This window comes from Loxodonta africana, chromosome 13 (assembly GCF_030014295.1).
Source record: "Loxodonta africana isolate mLoxAfr1 chromosome 13, mLoxAfr1.hap2, whole genome shotgun sequence".
NCBI classification, from domain to species: Eukaryota; Metazoa; Chordata; class Mammalia; order Proboscidea; family Elephantidae; genus Loxodonta; species Loxodonta africana.
Window position 1 is genome coordinate 75,208,315 of NC_087354.1, and position 19,308 is coordinate 75,227,622.

General features: G+C 39.8%; 1 protein-coding gene across 8 annotated transcripts in view; it reads left to right on the top strand.

Annotated features, from left to right (window-relative positions):
* ARFIP1 (ADP ribosylation factor interacting protein 1) overlaps nt 1-19,308 on the top strand; it is a 204,122-nt gene that overhangs the window by 13,482 nt on the left and 171,332 nt on the right. For 6 of the 8 annotated variants that reach the window (XM_064267583.1, XM_023557115.2, XM_023557119.2 and 3 more), the window contains one exon: nt 16,044-16,123. The exons of the other annotated variants lie outside the window; for them this stretch is intronic. In XM_064267583.1, the coding sequence (XP_064123653.1) occupies nt 16,046-16,123 (78 nt within the window). In that variant the 5' untranslated portion in view covers nt 16,044-16,045. The remainder of the gene's footprint in view (nt 1-16,043; nt 16,124-19,308) is intronic. 8 annotated transcript variants of the gene reach the window in all.

Genomic DNA, 19,308 nt, shown 5'->3' on the forward strand with positions numbered 1-19,308 from the left:
TTAGTATGGTACATTTGTCGAAGTTCATGAACCAATGTGGATACATTATTATTAACTAAACTCTGTATTTGGAGCCCTGGTGGCATGGTGGTTAAGAGCTTGTCTGCTAACCAAAAGAGCAGCCATTCAGATCCAGCGGCCGCTCCTTGGAAACCCGATGGGGTAGTTCTACTGTGTCAGAATTGACTCGATGGCAACAGGTTTGGTTGGTGTTATACTTTATTCAGGTTTCTTCAGTTTTTCCCTTAACGTCCTTTTTCTGTTCCAATATCCCGTCTAGGACACCATATTACATCATTTGTCATGTCTTCTTAGGCTCCTCTTGGTTTTGACCATTTCTCAGACTTTTCATGTGTTTGATGATGTAGCAGTCTTGAGGATTCCTGGTTCAGCATTTTGTAGACTAACCCTCAGTTGGAATCTGTCTGATGTTTAGCTTGTGATTAGGCTGGGAAAAAAGCCCTGGTGGCGCAGTAGTTAAGCACTTGGCTGCTCTCTAAAGGTTGAGCAGTTTGAATCCACCAGCTGCTCCTTGGAAATACTATGGGGCAGTTCTGCTCTGTCCTATAGGGTTGATGTGGGTTGGAGTCGACTCGACAGCAATGGATAATATGGTTTTGGGAGGAAGATCACAGAAGTAAAGAATCATTCTTATCATATCAAATCAAGGGTACATACGATCACTGTGAATTACCACTGTTGATGTAAATCACCAGGCTTGAGGTTGTGTTTGTCGGGTTTCTACACTGTGAAGTTATTCCTTTTTCCCCTCTCTTTCTGTATTGTATTCTCTGGAAGGAAGTCACTATGTATAGCCCACACTTACGAAGTGGAGAGTTTGGCTCTACCTTCTGAAGAGTAGACTATGTACATCAATTACTTGGAATTCTTCTGCATGGGAGATTTGTCTGTTACCCACCATTTATTTAGTCAACCTTTAATTATCTCAGTATTGACTCATGGGTATTTATTTTATACTTTGGGTTATAATCCAATACTACTTTATTTGTTGTGTTGCTCAAATCATTCCACCTTTGGCTATTGGGGGCTCTTTTAGTTGACTCCTGTACTCCTTTAACATATCCTCATCATAGTGGGTTTTTTTTTGTTTTGTTTTTGTTTGTTTTGAGCACTGTCTTACTTGCTGATAGTATGAGATGCTCCACGCTCATCTTGTATATTTCCTGCCTTAGTCCTGAATCAGCCATTTTTTCAAGAAACCCTGGTTTCTTTTATTGGAGAATAGTATTGGAAACCAAGATCTGGGCACTAGGTATGCTTGTTGCTACTAGGGTGTCATTGTTTCTAGGCCCTCTCAACTGACCGGGTATATGTGTGTATACTAACTTGTGTCTCTCTACACACCTGTAAATATTTTTTGATATAACTGTATTTATATTAAACCATATTCTTAGATTATTTTGTTGTTGTTAGGTGCTGTAGTGTCGGTTCTGACTCACAGTGATACTGCGTACATTGGTCAGTCCTGTGCCAGCCTCACAATATTAGGTGTGTTTGAGGCCATTGTCACAGCCAGGGCATCAGTCCATCTCTTTAGGGTCTTCCTCTTGTTCACCGACCGTCTACTTCATCATGCATGATGTCCTTCTCCAGGGATCGGCCCCTCCTGATAACATGTCTAAAGTAAACAAGATGAAGTGTTGCTGTCCTCACTTCCAACGAGATTTCTGGCTGTAATTCTTTCAACACAGATTTGTTTGTTCTCCTGGGAGTCCGGGATATATTCGATATTCCTCTCCAACACCGTAGTTCAAATGCATCAGTTCTTCATTGGTCTCTTTCATTGTCCAGCTTTTGCATGCATATCAGGTGATTGAAAAGACCATGGCTTGGGTCAGGTGCATCTTAGTCATCGAAGTGACATCTTTGCTTTTTTAGATTTTAAAGGGGTCCTTTGTAGCAGTTTTGCCCAGTGCAGTATATCACTTGATTTCTTAACTGTTCCTTCCATGGGCATTGATCATGGGTCCAGGTAAAATGAAATCCTTGACAACTTCAATATTTTCTGTGTTTATTGTGATGTTGCTTACTGGTCCACTTGTGAGGATTTTTGTTTTATGTTGAAGTGTAATCCATACCAAAGGCTGTAGTCTGTGATCTTCAACAGTAAGTGCTTCAAGTTGTCCTTGCTTTCAGCAAGCAAGATTGTGTCATGTGCATAATGCAGGTTGTTAATCTTTCTCCAATCCTAATGCCGCATTCTTCTTCATATAGTCCAGCGTCTCAAATTATTTACTCAGCATACAGATTGAATAGGTATGGTGAAAGGATACAATCCTAGTGCACACCTTTTCTAAATCTCTTGGCATCTCTTTGTTCTGTTCAAACGACTATTTGTAGTATTTACTCTGAGCCTTTTTTTTTTTTTCCGTTAAAAATAGTACCTATGAATATTGAGGGGCATATTTTATATGGTTTTGAGAACTTAGTAGCAGAATTAGAGTAACTCCCCAAAATCAATTGTCCATTCTTAAGGAAGAAAATCAGTTCAGATAACACCAAACAACACGTAATGAAGTCAGTTACTGCAAACACTGAAAACAGATGACTAGCTCTCCCAGTTCGTGGTTGACTTCACTGCTAATATTCTGGAACTCAGCTCGCCATCTATGGAGAATTAGGCCACAGTACACTACATAATTTAGAATTTATTTATAACCAGTTCTCTTTTCAGAGAGTAATTTAGTTTTTGAGAGTTTTATCATTTTACTTCTCATTAATTTCTCTTTAACACAATGTGAGTTGGGAAAAGAAAAAAAAAAAATTCTCCAAACAGTTAATTTTGTTACTTGGTTAAAAGTTGGTAAGGGAATAGTTGAATATCTGTTAGGTTGACTTTTAAATTGTTTCTTATTACTACCTATAATTGAGAATTAACCGTATTTTGTCAAAGCTTTCTACTTTTGATAGATCTAGACTCCTGTGTTTATCTTAATGAGCAACCCGCACTTAATTTATCAGTTTGCAGAAAGAATTTATAAGTGTCTAGCACAGTAGCTCTTACAGGTATCAGATAGTTTTTGAAATAAAGACAGAAACGTATTGTAAATGATTCTTTATTAGCTTATTTCTATTTATCTGGCTGTTCTGTTTATGAAAGGAGTTTTAATACGCTTTGAACTGACTCTGGTAAGCCGTATTCAGTTCAATATGATTTTGTTGGATAGTAAGGAAAGGGATTTTTTTCCATGTTAGGAAAAGTGTCATAAAAAAAAAATCAAATTATTTTAAATTGTTTAAACTGAAACAGAAAGCATCTATATTTCAGATATTATTTTTCAATTCTAAACATATCTGTAGTCCCTGGGTGATGCAAACAATTTATGCATTTGGCTGCTAAACCAAAAACTGGAGATTCGAGTCCATCCAGGTTTGAGTCCGTCTCCTTGGAAAAAGGCATGGCGGTCTACTTCCAAAAAATCATCTTTTGAAAACCCTATGACTCACAGTTCTACTTTGACACACATCAGGTCGCCATGAGTCAATATTGACTCAATAGCCACTGATTACAGGTTAAATGTATTCTGTTATTTAATTAAGTCACTCTGTGTTTTAACTGGAAACCCTGGTGGCGTAGTGGTTAAGAGCTATGTCTGCTAACCAAAAGGTCAGCAGTTTGAATCCACCAGGCACTCCTTGGAAGCTCTATGGGGCAGTTCTACTCTGAATCGATTTACAGCAGTGGTAGGAGTCCTGGTGGCATAGTCATTAAGTGCTAGGCTGCTAACCGAAAGCTCAGCGGTTCAAACCCACCAGCCGCTTTGTGGGAGAAAGATGTGGCAGTCTGCTTCTGGAAATATTTACAGTCTTGGAAACCCTGTGGGGCAGTTCTGCTCTGTCCTGTAGGGTAGCAATGAGTCACAATCGATTTGATGGCAGTTTTTTTTTTTTTTTTGGTGTTTTAACTAGTTTTTAAAATTACTAACAAGTCAGTTTAACTTAAAAGTTAATGTTGAGTAATGAAATCAAAGCAGATCTTACCATTCTCTTCCTGTTTCTTCACGAGTGAGAAAAAATACACATATTCTGATAGATTTGATGCAAAATCGTCAGCATGGTAACTGGTGTCTGGAATACTGTTGATGCAATACTCTAAAAATCTAAGCAAGATCAGATCAAAGTAAGCCCAAGTTTTGCTACTTTTTGTGCTCAGTGTTCTGTATTTACCTGCTTAGCATGGTCCTTAACTCACCCGTCAGAGCTCATTAGTTGCTTAGATTGTAATTATTTATAAACCTGTTGCCATCGAGTCAATTTCTACTCATGGTGACCCCATGTGTTACAGAGTAGAACTACTCCATAGTGTTTTCTTGGCCATAGTCTTTACGGAAGCAGATTGTCAGGCCTTCTGCAGTGCTGCTGGGTAGGTTCAAACTGCCAACCTTTAGGTTAATATAGGAACGCAAACTTTTTGTGCGACAAACCAAACCGAACCCGTTGCCGTCGAGTTGATTCTGACTCATAGCAACCCTATAGTACAGAGTAGAACTGCCCCATAGGGTTTCCAAGGAGCGCCTGGTGGATTTGAACTGCTAATTTTTTGGTTAGAAGCCGAGCTCTTAACCACTGTGCCATCAGGGCTCCTTTGTGCCACCCAGGGACCTTTATTTATAAGCACCACTGCCCTGGAGTCGATTCGATTCCAACTCACAGTGACCGTGTAGGTCAAAGTAGAACTGCCCTATAGGGTTTCCAAGGCTGATGACGAGACTGTGTATCACATACTCTGGACGTGTTATCAGGAGGGATCAGTCACTGGAGAAGGACATTATGCTTGGTAAAGTAGAAGGTCAGCGAAAAAGAGGAAGACCCTCAACAGTGGCAGCAACAGTGGGCTCAAGTATAACAACGATTGTGACAATGGTGCAGGACGGAGCAGTATTTTGTTATGTTGTACGTAGGGTCGCTATGGGTTGGAACCAACTCCAGAACACCTAACAGCAACAACAGTAACAACGACAGCCTTTATGGAAGCTGACTGCCACATCTTTCTCCCTAAGAGCAGCTGGTAGGTTAGAACTGCCAACCTTTCGGTTAGCGGCTGAGTGCTTAACTACTGTACTACCAGGGCTCCTTTATTTATTTATAGTACTTCTCAACTTGTTTTACTTTTTACTAAAGTGTCTGTAGAAAGAACAACTCTTGAGACATTTCTTTAAAGACTCATTTTATTAGAAAAACTCAGGAAATTTGTTGAAGATTTATACGCATTGTTTTATTAAAGTGAATTTTGCTTTATATTCCGTAGTCTTGTACTTTTTGATAAAAGAAATGTAAGTTCCCACTCTAGCATGATGTTGCATGTTCATCCTGTTTCTGTCTGCCTTCCTGTACTTCGGGCATACCATTGCAGACCTCCTTGGAAACACTCACATGATTTTTGTTCAACAGCAGTCACCCGATAGATCATTAGGATTAGATTTCTGATCCATAAGCTAATGGGCACCTTGGAGGCTGTAAAGGCAGTTTTCTTCTTTTCTGGTATCACGGAGTCTTTTGTTTCCTCTTATCTTCAGGGATCCTGTCATATCTAGCACCTTCTCCTTCCCATTCCCTGGGTCCTAAGGAGAGGTTAAATGCATCTAAGAGTTGTAGGGTATGTATATCTTTCTCATTAAATTTTGATAAAAGTCCTAACATGGTTTCCTTCTGGATAACCACTTGTCAAATTGAGTCACTTCTGACTTGTGGTGACCCCATGAGTGTCAGGGTAGAACTGTGCTGTGTAGGGTTTTCAACAACTGATTTTTTGGAAGTAGGTTGCCAGGATTTTCTTCCAGGGCACCTCTGGGTGGATATGAACCCCCAACCTTTCAGTTAGCTGCTGGGCACATTAACCATTTGCACCACCAAAGGAGTCCTCTTTCTGGATAGATCTAGTCTATTCAGTGTACAGAGATCAAAATGTGATTTTTATAATAAAATTTAAAAAATCTGAACAGTTGGATGAAGCATAAACCTCAGGAGATGCTATTTATACAGTTTTACAAATGCTAATTAATAGTTCACTTTATAGGTCTTTGGTTATTTTTATTAGTTAGTGAACACCACTGGCAGATTTATAGAAGCAGAGCCCCAGAGATGACCTGAGACATTTTTGCCTCCTATGTAACTGGGCTTTGAGGCCTAAACATTAGTGGTAGTTTTGTAGTAGTTTACTAATTTATCATTCTGTTTTGAAGACAACTTTTAAAGATTTGACAGACTGCCCAAAGATGAGAAAAAACAATTTGTGAATTCATGTAACAATCAGAAAACACATATCTTAAATAGCAAAAATTATGTTAACTTTTAAAATTTGTGTGATGTTAAAAAATATTATCCCCCTCCTTTTTTTTTTTTTTTTTTTATGATTGTTAGTTATCAATGTTATAAATAGGTAAATCTCTTAATAGTAAATACGGAGTAGGTCAGCGCACTTAAAGAGTATGAATAACACAAATCTGTAATTTGTAGAAATGTAATTCCCTCTTTCCCTTTCTGCTTGGGGTTGTTTGGTCTTTTTAAGAGCTGGACAATAACGATATATTTTCCCAATGGTACTATTGTGTAACATAGAACCAAAAAACCAAACCAAACCCACTGTTGTCAAATCGATTCCAACTCATAGCGACTCCACAGGGTTTCCAAGGCTGTAATCTTTAGGGAAGCAGACTGCCGCATTTCTCTACCAGTGGCTGGTGGTTTCAAACTGCTGATCTTTCGGTTAGCCAAGCGCTTTAACCGTTGCGCCACCAGGGCTCCTCTAATACAGAGCAGCAGGTGATAATGCCTATTTCACAAGAAAGTAGGAGACTGCAAAAATGAACTGCCTTAATATTCTTTCATTTTCCATTTCACTCTTTTCTGTCTCCGCTGTTCTTTCCTTCATTCTGTCTCAATGTAAGCAGTTTGTTCCTTCTATTTAAACCTTGACCTTTGCTCAGAATTCCTTACTATTTTTTTTTTCTGACTTTTACTTTGAACTAATTTTAGACTTGCAGGACGGTTGCAAAAATAGCACAGGAGTTCTCTTATATTCCTCACCCTACTTCCCCCAATGTTAACATCTTACACCATAATGTAATTATCAAGAATAGGAAGTTAACATGGATACAGTATTATCAACTGAACTACAAATCTTATTAGAATTTCCCCAGTTTTTCTACTACTGTCCTTTTTCTGATCAAGATTCTATCCAGGAACCCACATTGCGTTTAGTTGTCCTTTAGTCTTCTCCACCCTGTCACAGTTCCTCAGTCTTCCCTTGTCTTTCATGATCTTGACACTTTTGAAGAGTACTGCTCTCTTTGAGTTTGCCCAATGTTTTCTCATGATTGGACTGAGCTAATGCGTTTTTGGCAAGATACCAGAAAAATGACGTTGTCTTCTCAGTGCATCGTATCAAGGGGTTTACGATGTTGATATGTCTTGTTACTAGTATTATTTGCCTTGATGGCTTGGTTAAATTGGCTTCTGCTGAGTCTCTGCTCTATAAAGTTACTATCTTTCCCTTTGTAGTTGATAAGCACTGTCTTGTAAGGGGCAGTGGTAGAATTTTGGCCTCCCGTGTGGGAAACTCAGGTTCAACTCCCAGCCAGTGCGCCTCGAGCACAGCCACTGCCCATCTGCCAGCGGAGGTTTCTGTGTTGCTGTGACACCGAACAGGATTCAGCAGGATCCCTTTATGCATGGAGCTTGCTTGTCAGTAGCTGACAACTCAAAACAAGCCTTTCTTTTCAGTTCAATTTGATCATTTAGCTACAGGGTATGCAAGAGGCAGCTAAAATCCAATACATTACAAAATTCTTTCACTGTAATTTTATGTACATGTGGATAAATATCTTATGGGAGGTATTTTGAGACTATGTAAAGTTTCTTCACAAACTTTAGCCCCTCTAATTTTAGCATCCATGAGTAAATCCCTTCTGCAACTTTTGTGAATATGGTGTTTTTGCCTAATGGTGATCCTTTTTTCCTCTTTCTTTCTATATTTATTTCTTGCAATTCTGTTGTGAGGAAGACATCTCTTTTCCCCCATTTGTTTATGTATTTGATTATTTGTATCAGTATGAACTCATGAATATTTATTTTCTTCAAAGGTTTAAGTCCAGTAGTATTTTTTATTTTGTAGCTGAAATCGTTGCAGCTTTGGCCATATAGGCATTCCTTCAGGTTGGCTCCTGTGTTCTTTTGACAAGCGCCCATCTTTTTTTGAACCTTTTTTTACTTACTGACACCAGAATATGTTTCAGGGTCGTCTGTCATCTTGTATTTTCCCTGCCACACCCTAGAATCAACCAGTTCTAGAATCAACCAGCCTTGGTTTCTTTTACAGGAGAATGGTGTTTAAAGATCAAGATCTGGGTGCTAGGTTTCCTTATTTTATGGGGTGTCGTTGCTTTTAGGCCCTCTGAGTGGATGGAGCTAGGACATTACACACACACACATTTCTATGTCTGTATTAAAAATCATGAGTTTATACTGATCCCACTTATGTCTATTTGATCTATCCTAATACCTCTGATTCCATTCTAACACCACAGGGTTCATTTAAGCCTTTCTCCTTTCTTTATGTATAAGTTCTTTCTTCAACAATGAAAAACATATTTCTCAGTATGTATAGTCTGTTTACTTATTTGTTCAGTTATATTGTACACATAACATAGATTCAGAGTTACTAACTCATGCTGCTGTAAGAAGTACTTTTACTGACTAGGTTATAGCATTTATGTACAGTTCTTTTTGTCTTTAGCCTTAATAGTGTCCAGTTAAGGTACTGTTTCCTTTTTCTCTCTTTCCTTTTCCCTTTTCTTTTTTTCTGTTGTTCATTTATAACATAGATTAGGTAGTTAGGTTCTTTTGTTGGTGTTTATATTTCATTTTCGGTTTCCCCCACATTCTGCTTGGTTTTTATTATTTATTGCATGCGTGTTTTAGCATATGAAAGGTATGTGAAAATTATGGTTATAAGAGTCCGAATTATTAAAAATATGTATACTCAGAGAAATGTAGACCAAAGCCAGTTGCTGTTGAGTCGACGCTGACTCCTAGCGACCTGTATGTGTCAGAGTACAACTGTGCTCCACAGAGTTTTCAGTGGCTGATTTTTCAGAAGTAGATTGCCAGGCCTTTTTTCTGAGACACCTCTGGGTGGACTGAAACCTGCAACCTTGTGGTTAGTAGCTGTATGTTAACCATTTGTACCATCCAGAGAAGTGTACCTCCCTCCTTTTCCCTGTTATACACTGTTCTCATTTCCTCATTTCCTATTGCTTTCCACCTGTCCTTAATAGATAACCAGTCTCCTTTTGTTTTTGTTATTGTTGTTGTTTAGTTGTCATTGAGTTTGCCTCTGAACTCATGCAACTTTACGTGTAACAGAATGAGAGGTTGCCCAGCCCTGTGCCATCTTCATGATCACTGGTATGTGTGAGGCCATTGTTGTGGCTTTTGAGTCAGTCCATCTCATTGGGGGTTTCCCTTGTTTTCACTGACCCTCTACATTACCAAACATAATGTCTTTTTCTAGCTACTGGTCTTTCCTGATGACGTGTTCAAAGTAAGTGAGCCAGAGTCTCACCATGTTTTTGCTTCTAAGGAGCATTCCGGTTGTATTTCTTCTAAGATTGATTTCTTTGTTCTTTTGGCAGTCTACGGTGTATTCGCTATTTTTTGCCAACATCATAATTTATTTGCATCTATTCTTCTGTCTTTTTCATTGTTCTGCTTTCACATATATATGAGGTGATTGAAAAGACCCTGACTTGTGTCAGGTGCACCATAGTTCTTAGTTTCTGGTTTATCTTTCCTGTATTTCTTTTGCTGTAATGAGTAGAAATGTACATTTTCTTATATTCCCCCTCTTTCTCACATGAAGGCAGCATATTATAGATACTCATTTGACCTTTGCATTTTTCTCTTAAGTGTGTGTTGTGGAAATCACCTCAAATCGTGGAGGTCTTATTCATTCTTTTTTAAAGCTACATAGTGTTCCATTGTTTAGATGCACCATAGTTTATGCAGTAACTTTCCTATGTGTGGACATTTAGGTTGTCTCTAATATTTTATAATTACAAAGAATTCTGTGATGTATGTGTATTTTTGTATTGTTGGAGAATACTGAGTAAATTCCTAGAAGTGAGAATACTGGGTCCAAAGATCAGTGCAGATGTAATTTTGTTGTATATTACCAAAGCTTCCTCCTGAGTGGTTGTGGTAGTTTGTATTCACATCAGCAGTGTCTGTTTCCTACAGCCTCACCACCAGAATGTGTTGTTATATTTTTAAATTTTGCCAGATACAAAAACTTATAATACCCTTGCTATATACTCCTAATTGCTCTCCCCCTAATGAGACAGCACACTCCTTCCTGCCTCTGTTTCTTTTCGAGTCCATTCGGCCAGCTTCTGACCCTCTCCACCCTCTCATCTCCCCTTCAGACAAGAGATGCCAACATAGTCTCATGTGTCTACTTGATCCAAAAAGTTCATTCTTCACCACTATCATTGACTATCCCATAGTCTAGTCCAACCCCAGTCTGAAGAGTTAGCTTTAGGAATGGTTCCTGTCTTGGGCTAATGGAAGGTCTGGGGACCATGACTTCCGGGATCATTCTAGTCTCACTCGGACCATTAAGTCTGGCCTTTTTATGAGAATTTGGGGTCTGCATCCCACTGCTCTCCAGCTCCCCCATGGGTTCTATGTTGTGTTCCCTGTCCAGGGCAGTCATCTAGTTCTTCTGGTCTCAGGCTGATATAGTCTCTGGTTTATGTGGCCCTTTCTGCCTCAGGGGATCATAATTACCTTGTGTTTTTAGCATTCTTCATTCTTCTTTGCTCCACGTGGGTTGATACCAATTGATGCATCTTAGATGGCTGCTTGCTAGCATTTAAGACCTCGGACACCATTCTCCAAAGTGGGATGCAGAATGTTTTCTTAATAGATTTTATTATGCCAATTGACTTAGATGTCCCCTGAAACCAATCACTCGTAGGTGTTTTCTCTTGATAGAGTCCCACGTGATTCTTAAGGTTTCTTAATTTTTTTAAATTCTTTTATCTGATTTTTCTTCAAATATATTAGTGCCAAGTGATTTATCTTCAAGTTCAGAAATTCTGGCTTCTACTTGCTCAGTTCTGCTCCCCTGAGTTTCTATTGAGTTGTCTACTTCTGTAATTTTATAGTTAATCTTCTGAATTTCAGATTGCTGTCTGTCTATGGATTTTTCCAGCTTATTAAACTTTTCATTATGTTCCTGAATAATCTTTCTAATTTCATCAAATGCTTCATCTGTGTGTTCCTTAGCTTGTTCTGCGTATTGCCTTATTTCCTTCCTGATGTCCTGAAGGGTTCTGTATATTAAACTTTTGTATTCTGGCTGTGGTAATTCCAGGAATGCACTTTTATCTAGAAGATCCCTGGATTCTTTGTTTTGATAGTTTGTTGAGGTGTTCATAGTCTGTTTCTTTATGTGACTTGATATTGACTGTTGTCTGCGAGCCATCTATAAGTTATTGTATTAGTTTATGCTTGCTTACTGTGTCGTAGCTTCTTGCTTTGTTTTGTTTTGATATACCCGTATGGGTTGCTTGAGTGGGCTAGCTTGATTATTTTTGCCTTTAGAGCTCGGACATCCTGTCCGCAGATGGCTAGAGCTGTTTTCAGGTATATCAGTCTAGGAGTTCATTCACTTTTCTTGTATGAATTCAGCTCAGGTTTCCAGGTAGCTGATTATCAAGTGTGTGGCACAGGCTCTGTCCTACAGCCTTAGAGGGGCAGGGGTGATTGGTGTGTATACCGGTATCTGATTGCAGCAGGGGGTCACGCTCTGAACAAGGGAGGGGGCTGAGGACCGACCCCCGAGTGTCTCTGAGGAAAGTGCATCCCTGTTCCCTAGAGTGTGCAGGTGGGCGGGATCTGTAGACGGACTGTGGGCACCCAAAGGATTTGGTTGTAAGGACTGGGAGGTACCAGTTATCCTTAGACCCCTGTCGCGTGTGACTGGGTGACCTGAGTGGAGCTACCGGTCCTTAGGTCCCTGATGTGGGTACGTGAGGACCCTGTTGAATGGTCAAAGCAACATCAAACATCAAACAACCACACCTCCACCACACAGCTGAAATGGTTGGAGTCTGCCAACAAGGGCCTGTTCTCCCGAAATAGGCCCACACAGGTCCATTCAGACGGGAAAGGTACTCAGAGTCCACGAACCATTTATGCGTGGACAGGACCCGCTTCTGTCCTGAGCTCACCCAGTTAGTGGAGTTAGCAAATTATCTTTTCTCCCAATTGCAATTTTTTTCCTTCCCCAAGGCCGGGAGGATGGCTCTAGGTGCTCAACAGTGCCTATCTGAGGCCCAGGGAATTCAACCACTAAAGCCGGCTTGGGGGTGGAGGGATGCATTAAAATATACGCAAGTATTTAGCTTTTGACGAGATTGCCGTACTTTTCTGGTTCTGGAGGTGTGAGCAGGCCGTGTGGCTGGCTGGTTCTCCCTGAGGAAACTGCAGCCGAACGCTAGTACCAGCCCCAGCCTGCCGCCGCCGCCACTCTGGGAATGGTGCCTGACGGCTCCCCGCGATTCAGGTCCGGTAACACCTCTCTGCTTCGGTATGGTCTCGTCCTCCCCATGCCGCTCAGTTCATTTTCTAAGCTTGCCTTTGAAGCTCAGGGCTACCAGCTTGTCACAAATGTACTTGTTTCCCTTGTTTTTTTTGGGACTTTGTTGTAAAGAGGGCTCGCAGGAAGCGTCTGTGTATTCACCCTCTTGGCTCTGCCTCCGGTTTAACTTTAAAGCCCATTTTGTCAGAAATTAATATTGCCACTCCTGCTCTTTTTTGATTGTCGTTTCCTTGATATATTTTTCCTTCCTTTGAGCTTTGATTTCTTCATGTCTCTAAGTCTAAGTATGTCTCTCGTAGGCAGCATATAGACATATCTTGTTCTTTTTTAATCCATTCTCCCACTCTCTGTCTCTTTATCGGTGCATTTAGTTTATTAACATTCAGCATAATGATGGATAGGTATGAGTTTAGTGCTGTCATTTTGATGTCTTTTTTTGTGTGTGTTGTTGACAGTTTCTTTTTCCCGCATAATTTTTTTAGCTGAGTAGTTTATATATTGTCTTTTCCTCTTATTCGTTGTTGATTTTGTTTCTGCTGAGTCTCTATTTTTTTCTTGTATTTTATTTTGATGAGTAGGATAGTTAGTCTCCTTTGTGGTTACCTTAGTATTTATCCCTATTTTTCTAAGTTTAAACCTAAGTTTTATTTCTTTGTATTGCCTTGTCTTCCTCTCCATGTGAAAGATCTATGACTACATTTCTTAGTTCCTGTATATTATTTTAATGTGGTCTTCTTTTACATAATGACATGACTCTTTTCCCGTTTTGAGTGTAATTTATATTTGTAATTTCTTGATATATATTTGTAATTTCCCTGTCTGGGTTAACATCTGATTACCCTGTCTAGTGTTCTGGTCCTGGGCTAATACCTGATATTATTGATTTTCTAAGCAAAAAACTCCTTTTAGTATTTCTTGTAGTTTTTATATGGTTTTTATGAAATCCCTGGACTTACGTTTATCTGGAAATGCCCTAATTTCACCTTCATATTTGAGAGATAGTTTTGCTGGATATGTGATTCTTGGCTGGCAATTTTTTTCCTTCAAAACTTTATATAAGTCATCCCATTGTCTTCTTGCCTGCATGGTTTCTGCTGAGCAAAAAAAAAAAAAAAAAAAAATTTTTTTTTTTTTTTTTTAAGTCCGAACTTATTCTTATTGACTCTTCTTTGTAGGTGACTTTTTGTTTATCCCTAGCTGCTCTTAAAATTGTCTCTTTATCTTTGGTTTTGGCATGTTTGATTATAATATGTCTTGGTGACTTTCTTTTAAAATCTACCTTATGTGGAGTTCCATGATCATCTTGGATTGATATCGTCTCATCTTTCATGATACTAGGGAAGTTTTCTGCCAACAAATCTTCAACAATTCTCACTGTATTTTCTGTTATACCTTCCTGTGCTGGTACTCCAATCACTCGTAGGTTGTTTCTCTTGATAGAGTCCCAAATGATTCTTAAAGTTCCTTCATTTTTTTTTTACATTCTTTTATCTGATTTTTCTTCAAATATGTTAGTGTCAAGTGGTTTATCTTCAAGGTCTGTAATTCTGCCTTCCACTTACTCTATTCTCCTCCTCTGCATTTCTATTGAGTTGTCTCTGTAATTTCATTGTCAATCTTCCGAATTTCTGATTAGTATCTCTCTCTGGATTCTTGCAGCTTATTAAACTTTTCATTATGTTCTTGAAGAACCTTTTTAATTTCTTCAACTCTTTTATCTGTGTTCCTTAGTTTGTTCTGTGTATTGCCTGATCTCTTTCCTTATGTCTTCAAGAGTTCTGTATATTAGTCTTTTGAATTGTGCATCTGGTAATTCCAGGAAGGCACCTTCATCCAGAGGATCCTTTGATTCTCTGTTTTGAGAGCTTGTTGAAGCGATCATGGTCAGTTTCTTTATGTGGTTTGATATCGACTCTTGTCTCTGAGCCATCTGTAGTATTAGTTTATTTTATGTTTGCTTACTATATCCTAGTTTCTCGTTTTGTTTTGATATGCCCAAATGGGTTTCTTGAGTGAGCTAGCTTGATTATTTTTGTCTTTGGGGCTCTGATGTCCTGCCACCAGATTGCTAGAGGTGTTATCAGGTATATGAGCTTTTGAGTCCATTCACTTTTCTTGTGTAGATTCAGCTGAGGTGTCCAGGTAACTGGTCATAAAGTGTGGTACAGGCTCAGTCCTGCAGTCTTAGAGGGGCGGGGGTGTATGGTGTAGGTACCGGTATCTGATTGCAGCAGGGGCTCACGCTCTGCACAAGGCCGGGGGCTGACAACTGTCCCCTGAGTGTCTCTGAGGAAAGTGCATCCCTCTTCCCTAGAGCATGCAGGTGGGTCGGTTCTGCAGACGGACCATGGGCACCCAGTGATTTTGGTTGTAAGGACTGGGAGGTACCAGTTATCCTGTCACGGGTGGCCGGGTGACCTGAGAGGAGCCACCAGTCCTTAGGCTCCTGTTGTGGGTAGGTGAGGACCCTGCTTAATGGACAAAGCTGTTTAAAATGTCAAACACCCACTTCTCTACCACACAGCTTTAACAGTCACAGTCTGCTAGCAAGTGCCTGTTCTCCTGGAATAGGCCCACACAGGTCCATGCAGGGGGTAAAGGTATTCAAAGTCCACGGACCTTTTATGCCTGGACAGGAGCCACTTACGTCCTGAGCTCCCCAGGTTGGTGGAGCTGGCAAATTAACTTTTTCCTTTGTTGTGAATTTATTCCTTCTCCAAGTCCAGGAGCATTGCCCAGGGCACTCAGATGGGCCTACCTCAGGCCTAGGGAAATCAACAGCCACTGAAGTCGGCTGGGGGTGGGGTGGTGCGCGGTAAAATATACGCAAGCACTTAACTTTTGCTGAGAGCGCCGTTCTTCTCTGGTTCTGGAGGTGTGAGCAGGCTGTGTGGCTGGCTGTTTCTCCCTGTGGAAACTGCGGCCAAATGCTAGTAACAGCCCGCCACAGCCGCTCCCGGGAATGGTGCCTGAGGGCTCCCTGCGATTCAGGTCTGGTAACTCCTCTCTGTTTGTGAACCGTGTCTTCCCCTGCCCCTCAGTTTGCTTTTGATGTTCAGGGCTCCTAGCTTGTCATAAATATAATCGTTTCACTTGGTTTTTTGGGTCTTTGTTATAAGAGAGATTGCTGGAAGCATCTGTCTATTCCGCCATCCTTGCCCCACCTCCACAACTTGTTTTTAATTTGAAGTGTGCATTTTCACATTCTGTGTAAGTACTTTTCCTGAATTTCCTTTTGTTATAGTTGTTTAACTGTTGTAATCATTAGATACTTAAGATTGTAGATAGTTTTGTAAAAGCCAATTTTGATTTACATGTAAGTCATTTATATTGTAGAATATTTGTAACAATATTGGTGAGATGATACAGCTCTTTTAACTAAATTATTTAATGTGTGCTTAACACATTTTACTTTTAGGTATGTCTGACTGCAGCAATGATACCACAACTCTTGATGCATCTAAACCAGCCACAGAAGATATCGAGTCTAATTCTGAGGTGATTGGGTAGTATTTATATGGTTTTTTAAATCAGTCTATCGCAATCAAAGACTTTCTCAGTTTTGACTTAGTTCTTCTAAACATTTGGCATTCTAAATAAACTCTTCACCACATGTATACATAGGAAAAGGTGGTTGGGAGAGGAGAGAGAGTTTTTTTCATAATGCTAATTAAGTTATCATTTGCCTTTGAGCCTTCTGGAATTTAGAGGATAGCTTACTTGCCACATAAAAATCAACATGAGTTGTGGGCCAGCTTTTTGTGTTTAAAACTTTTACTTGTTTAAATATGAAATATGACAATGGCTAAAGGTTTCTGTTGAAGTAACAGTGGTAATACACTCATATTTGAACTCATCCAACTCTCATTTGCTTTCTCTACTTTGGGTGCATCAGAATCCAAGCATAGAGCTTTCAAGAAAGTACTGAGTTCCATACTTCATCTCAGACCCATTGAATCTACATCTGCAGTGAGGGATCTCAAGCCATGTATATTTTTTCCGGTTTGAATGTTCTAATATATACTATGTAAGAACCACTATTCTGACTCATTAGAATAAGAAGAAAGATAGTAAATAATTTTATATTGAATTAAAATCAACCCTGGTGGTACAATCAGTTACTAACCGTAAAGGTTGGTGGTTTGAACCCACCCAAAGGAGCCTTGGGAGACAGGTCTGGAGATCTGCTTCTGAAAGGTCACGACCTTGAAAACCTTATTGAGCAGTTCTACTCTGCACATGTGGGGTTGCCATGAGTCAAAATTGACTCAATGGCAACTAGCAACAACAACAATAGTATTTTGTTGAATGACTAATACTAGTAATACCTCTCATATATGTAGTGCTTAAGGCTGCCTGTCAGTTTGTCATACTGTGGTGGCTTGTGTGTTGCTGTGATGCTGGAAGCTATGCCACCGGTATTCATATAACAGCACGGTTACCCGTTGAGGACAGGTTTCAACTGAGCTTCCAGACTAAGACAGACTAGGAAGAAGGACCTGGCAGTCTACTTCTGATAAGCATTAGCCGGTGAAAACCTTATGAATAGCAGCGGAACATTGTCTGATAATAGTGCTGGAAGATGAGCCCCCCAGGTTGGAAGGCACTCAAAAGATGACTCAGGAAGAGCTGCCTTCTCAAGGTAGAGTCGACCTTAATGACATGGGTGGAGTAAAGCTTTTGGGACTTTCGTTTGCTGATGTGGTGCGACTGCAAATGAGAAGAAACAGCTGCAAACATCCAGTAATAATTGGAACCTGGCATGTACGAAGTATGAATCTAGGGAAATTGGAAATTGTCAAAAATGAAATGGAATGCATAAATATCGATATCCTAGGCATTAGTGAGCTGAGTATTGGCCGTTTTGAATCAGACAATTATATAGCCTACTATGCTGGGAATGACAACTTGAAGAGGAATGGTGTTGCATTCATCATCAAAAAGAACATTTCAAGATCTATCCTGAAGTACCACACTGTCAGTGATAGGATAATACCCACACACCTACGAGGAAGATCAGTTAATATGACTGTTATTCAAATTTATGCACCAACCACTAGGGCCAAAGATGGAGAAATAGAAGATTTGTATCAGCTGCTGCAGTCTGAAATTGATCGAACGTGCAGTCAAGATGCATTGATAATTACTGGCAATTGGAATGCAAAAGTTGGAAACAAAGAAGGATCAGTAGTTGGAAAATAAGGTCTTGGTGACAGAAACAATGCCAGAGATCGAATGACAGAATTTTGCAACACCAACAACTTCTCCGTTGCAGATAGCTTCTTTCACCAACATAAATGGTGACTATACACATGGTCCTCGCCAGATGGAACACATAGAAATCAAACTGACTACATCTGTGGAAAGAGATGATGAAAAAGCTCAGTATCATCAGTCAGAACAAGGCCAGGGACTGACTGTGGAACAGACTCAATTGCTCCTATGCAAGTTCAAGCTGAAACTGAAGAAAATCAGAGCAAGTCCACGAGAGCCAAAATACGACCTTGAGTATATCCCACCTGAATTTAGAGACCATCTGAAGAACAGATTTGACACATTGAACACTAGTGACCGAAGACGAGATGAGTTGTGGAATGGCATCAAGGACATCATAAATGATGAAAGCAAGAGGTCATTGAAAAGACAGGAAGGAAAGAAAAGACCAAGGTGATGTCAGAGGAAATTCTGAAACTTGCTCATGAACATCAAGCAGATAAAGTAAAAGGAAAAAATGATAAAAGAACTGAACAGAAGATTTCTAAGGGTGGCTCAAGAAGACAAAGTAAAGTATTATAATGACATGTGCAAAGAACTGGAGATGGAAAACCAAAAGGGAAGAACATGCTCGGCGTTTCTCAGGCTGAAAGAACGGAAGAAAAAATTCAAGCCTCGAGTTGCAATAGTGAAGGATTCCATGGGGAAAATAGTAAAAGATGCAGGAAGCATGAAAAGAATATGGAAGGAATACACAGAGTCATTATACCAAAAAGAATTAGTCGATATTCAACCATTTCAAGAGGTAGCATATGATCAGGAACTGATGGTACTGAAGGAAGAAGTCCAAGCTGCTCTGAAGGCATTGGCGAAAAAACTAGGCTCCAAGAATTGATGGGATATCAATTGAGATGTTTCAATAAACAGATGCAGCGCGGAGGTGCTCACTCGTCTATGTGAAGAAATATGGAAGATAGCTTCCTGGCCAACTGACTGGAAGAGATCCATATTTATGCCTATTTCCACAAAAGGTGATCCAACCGAATTTGGAAATTGTAGAACAATATCATTAATATCACACGCAAGCAAAATTTTGCTGAAGATCATTCAAAAACGGCTGCAGCAGTATATCAACAGGGAACTGCCAGAAATTCAGGCTGGTTTCAGAAGAGGACATGGAACCAGGGATATCATTGCTGATGTCAGATGAATCCTGGCTGAAAGCAGAGAATACCAGAAGGATGTTTACTTGTGTTTTATTGACTATGCAAAGGCATTCGACTGTGTGGATCGTAACAAATTATGGATAACAGTGCGAAGAATGAAAATTCCAGAACACTAAATTGTGCTCATGAGGAACCTTTACATAGATGAAGAGTACAGCTCAAGGGGATACTGATTGGTTTCAAGACAGGAAAGGTGGGCGTCAGGGTTGTATTCTTTCACCATACCTATTCAATCTGTATGCT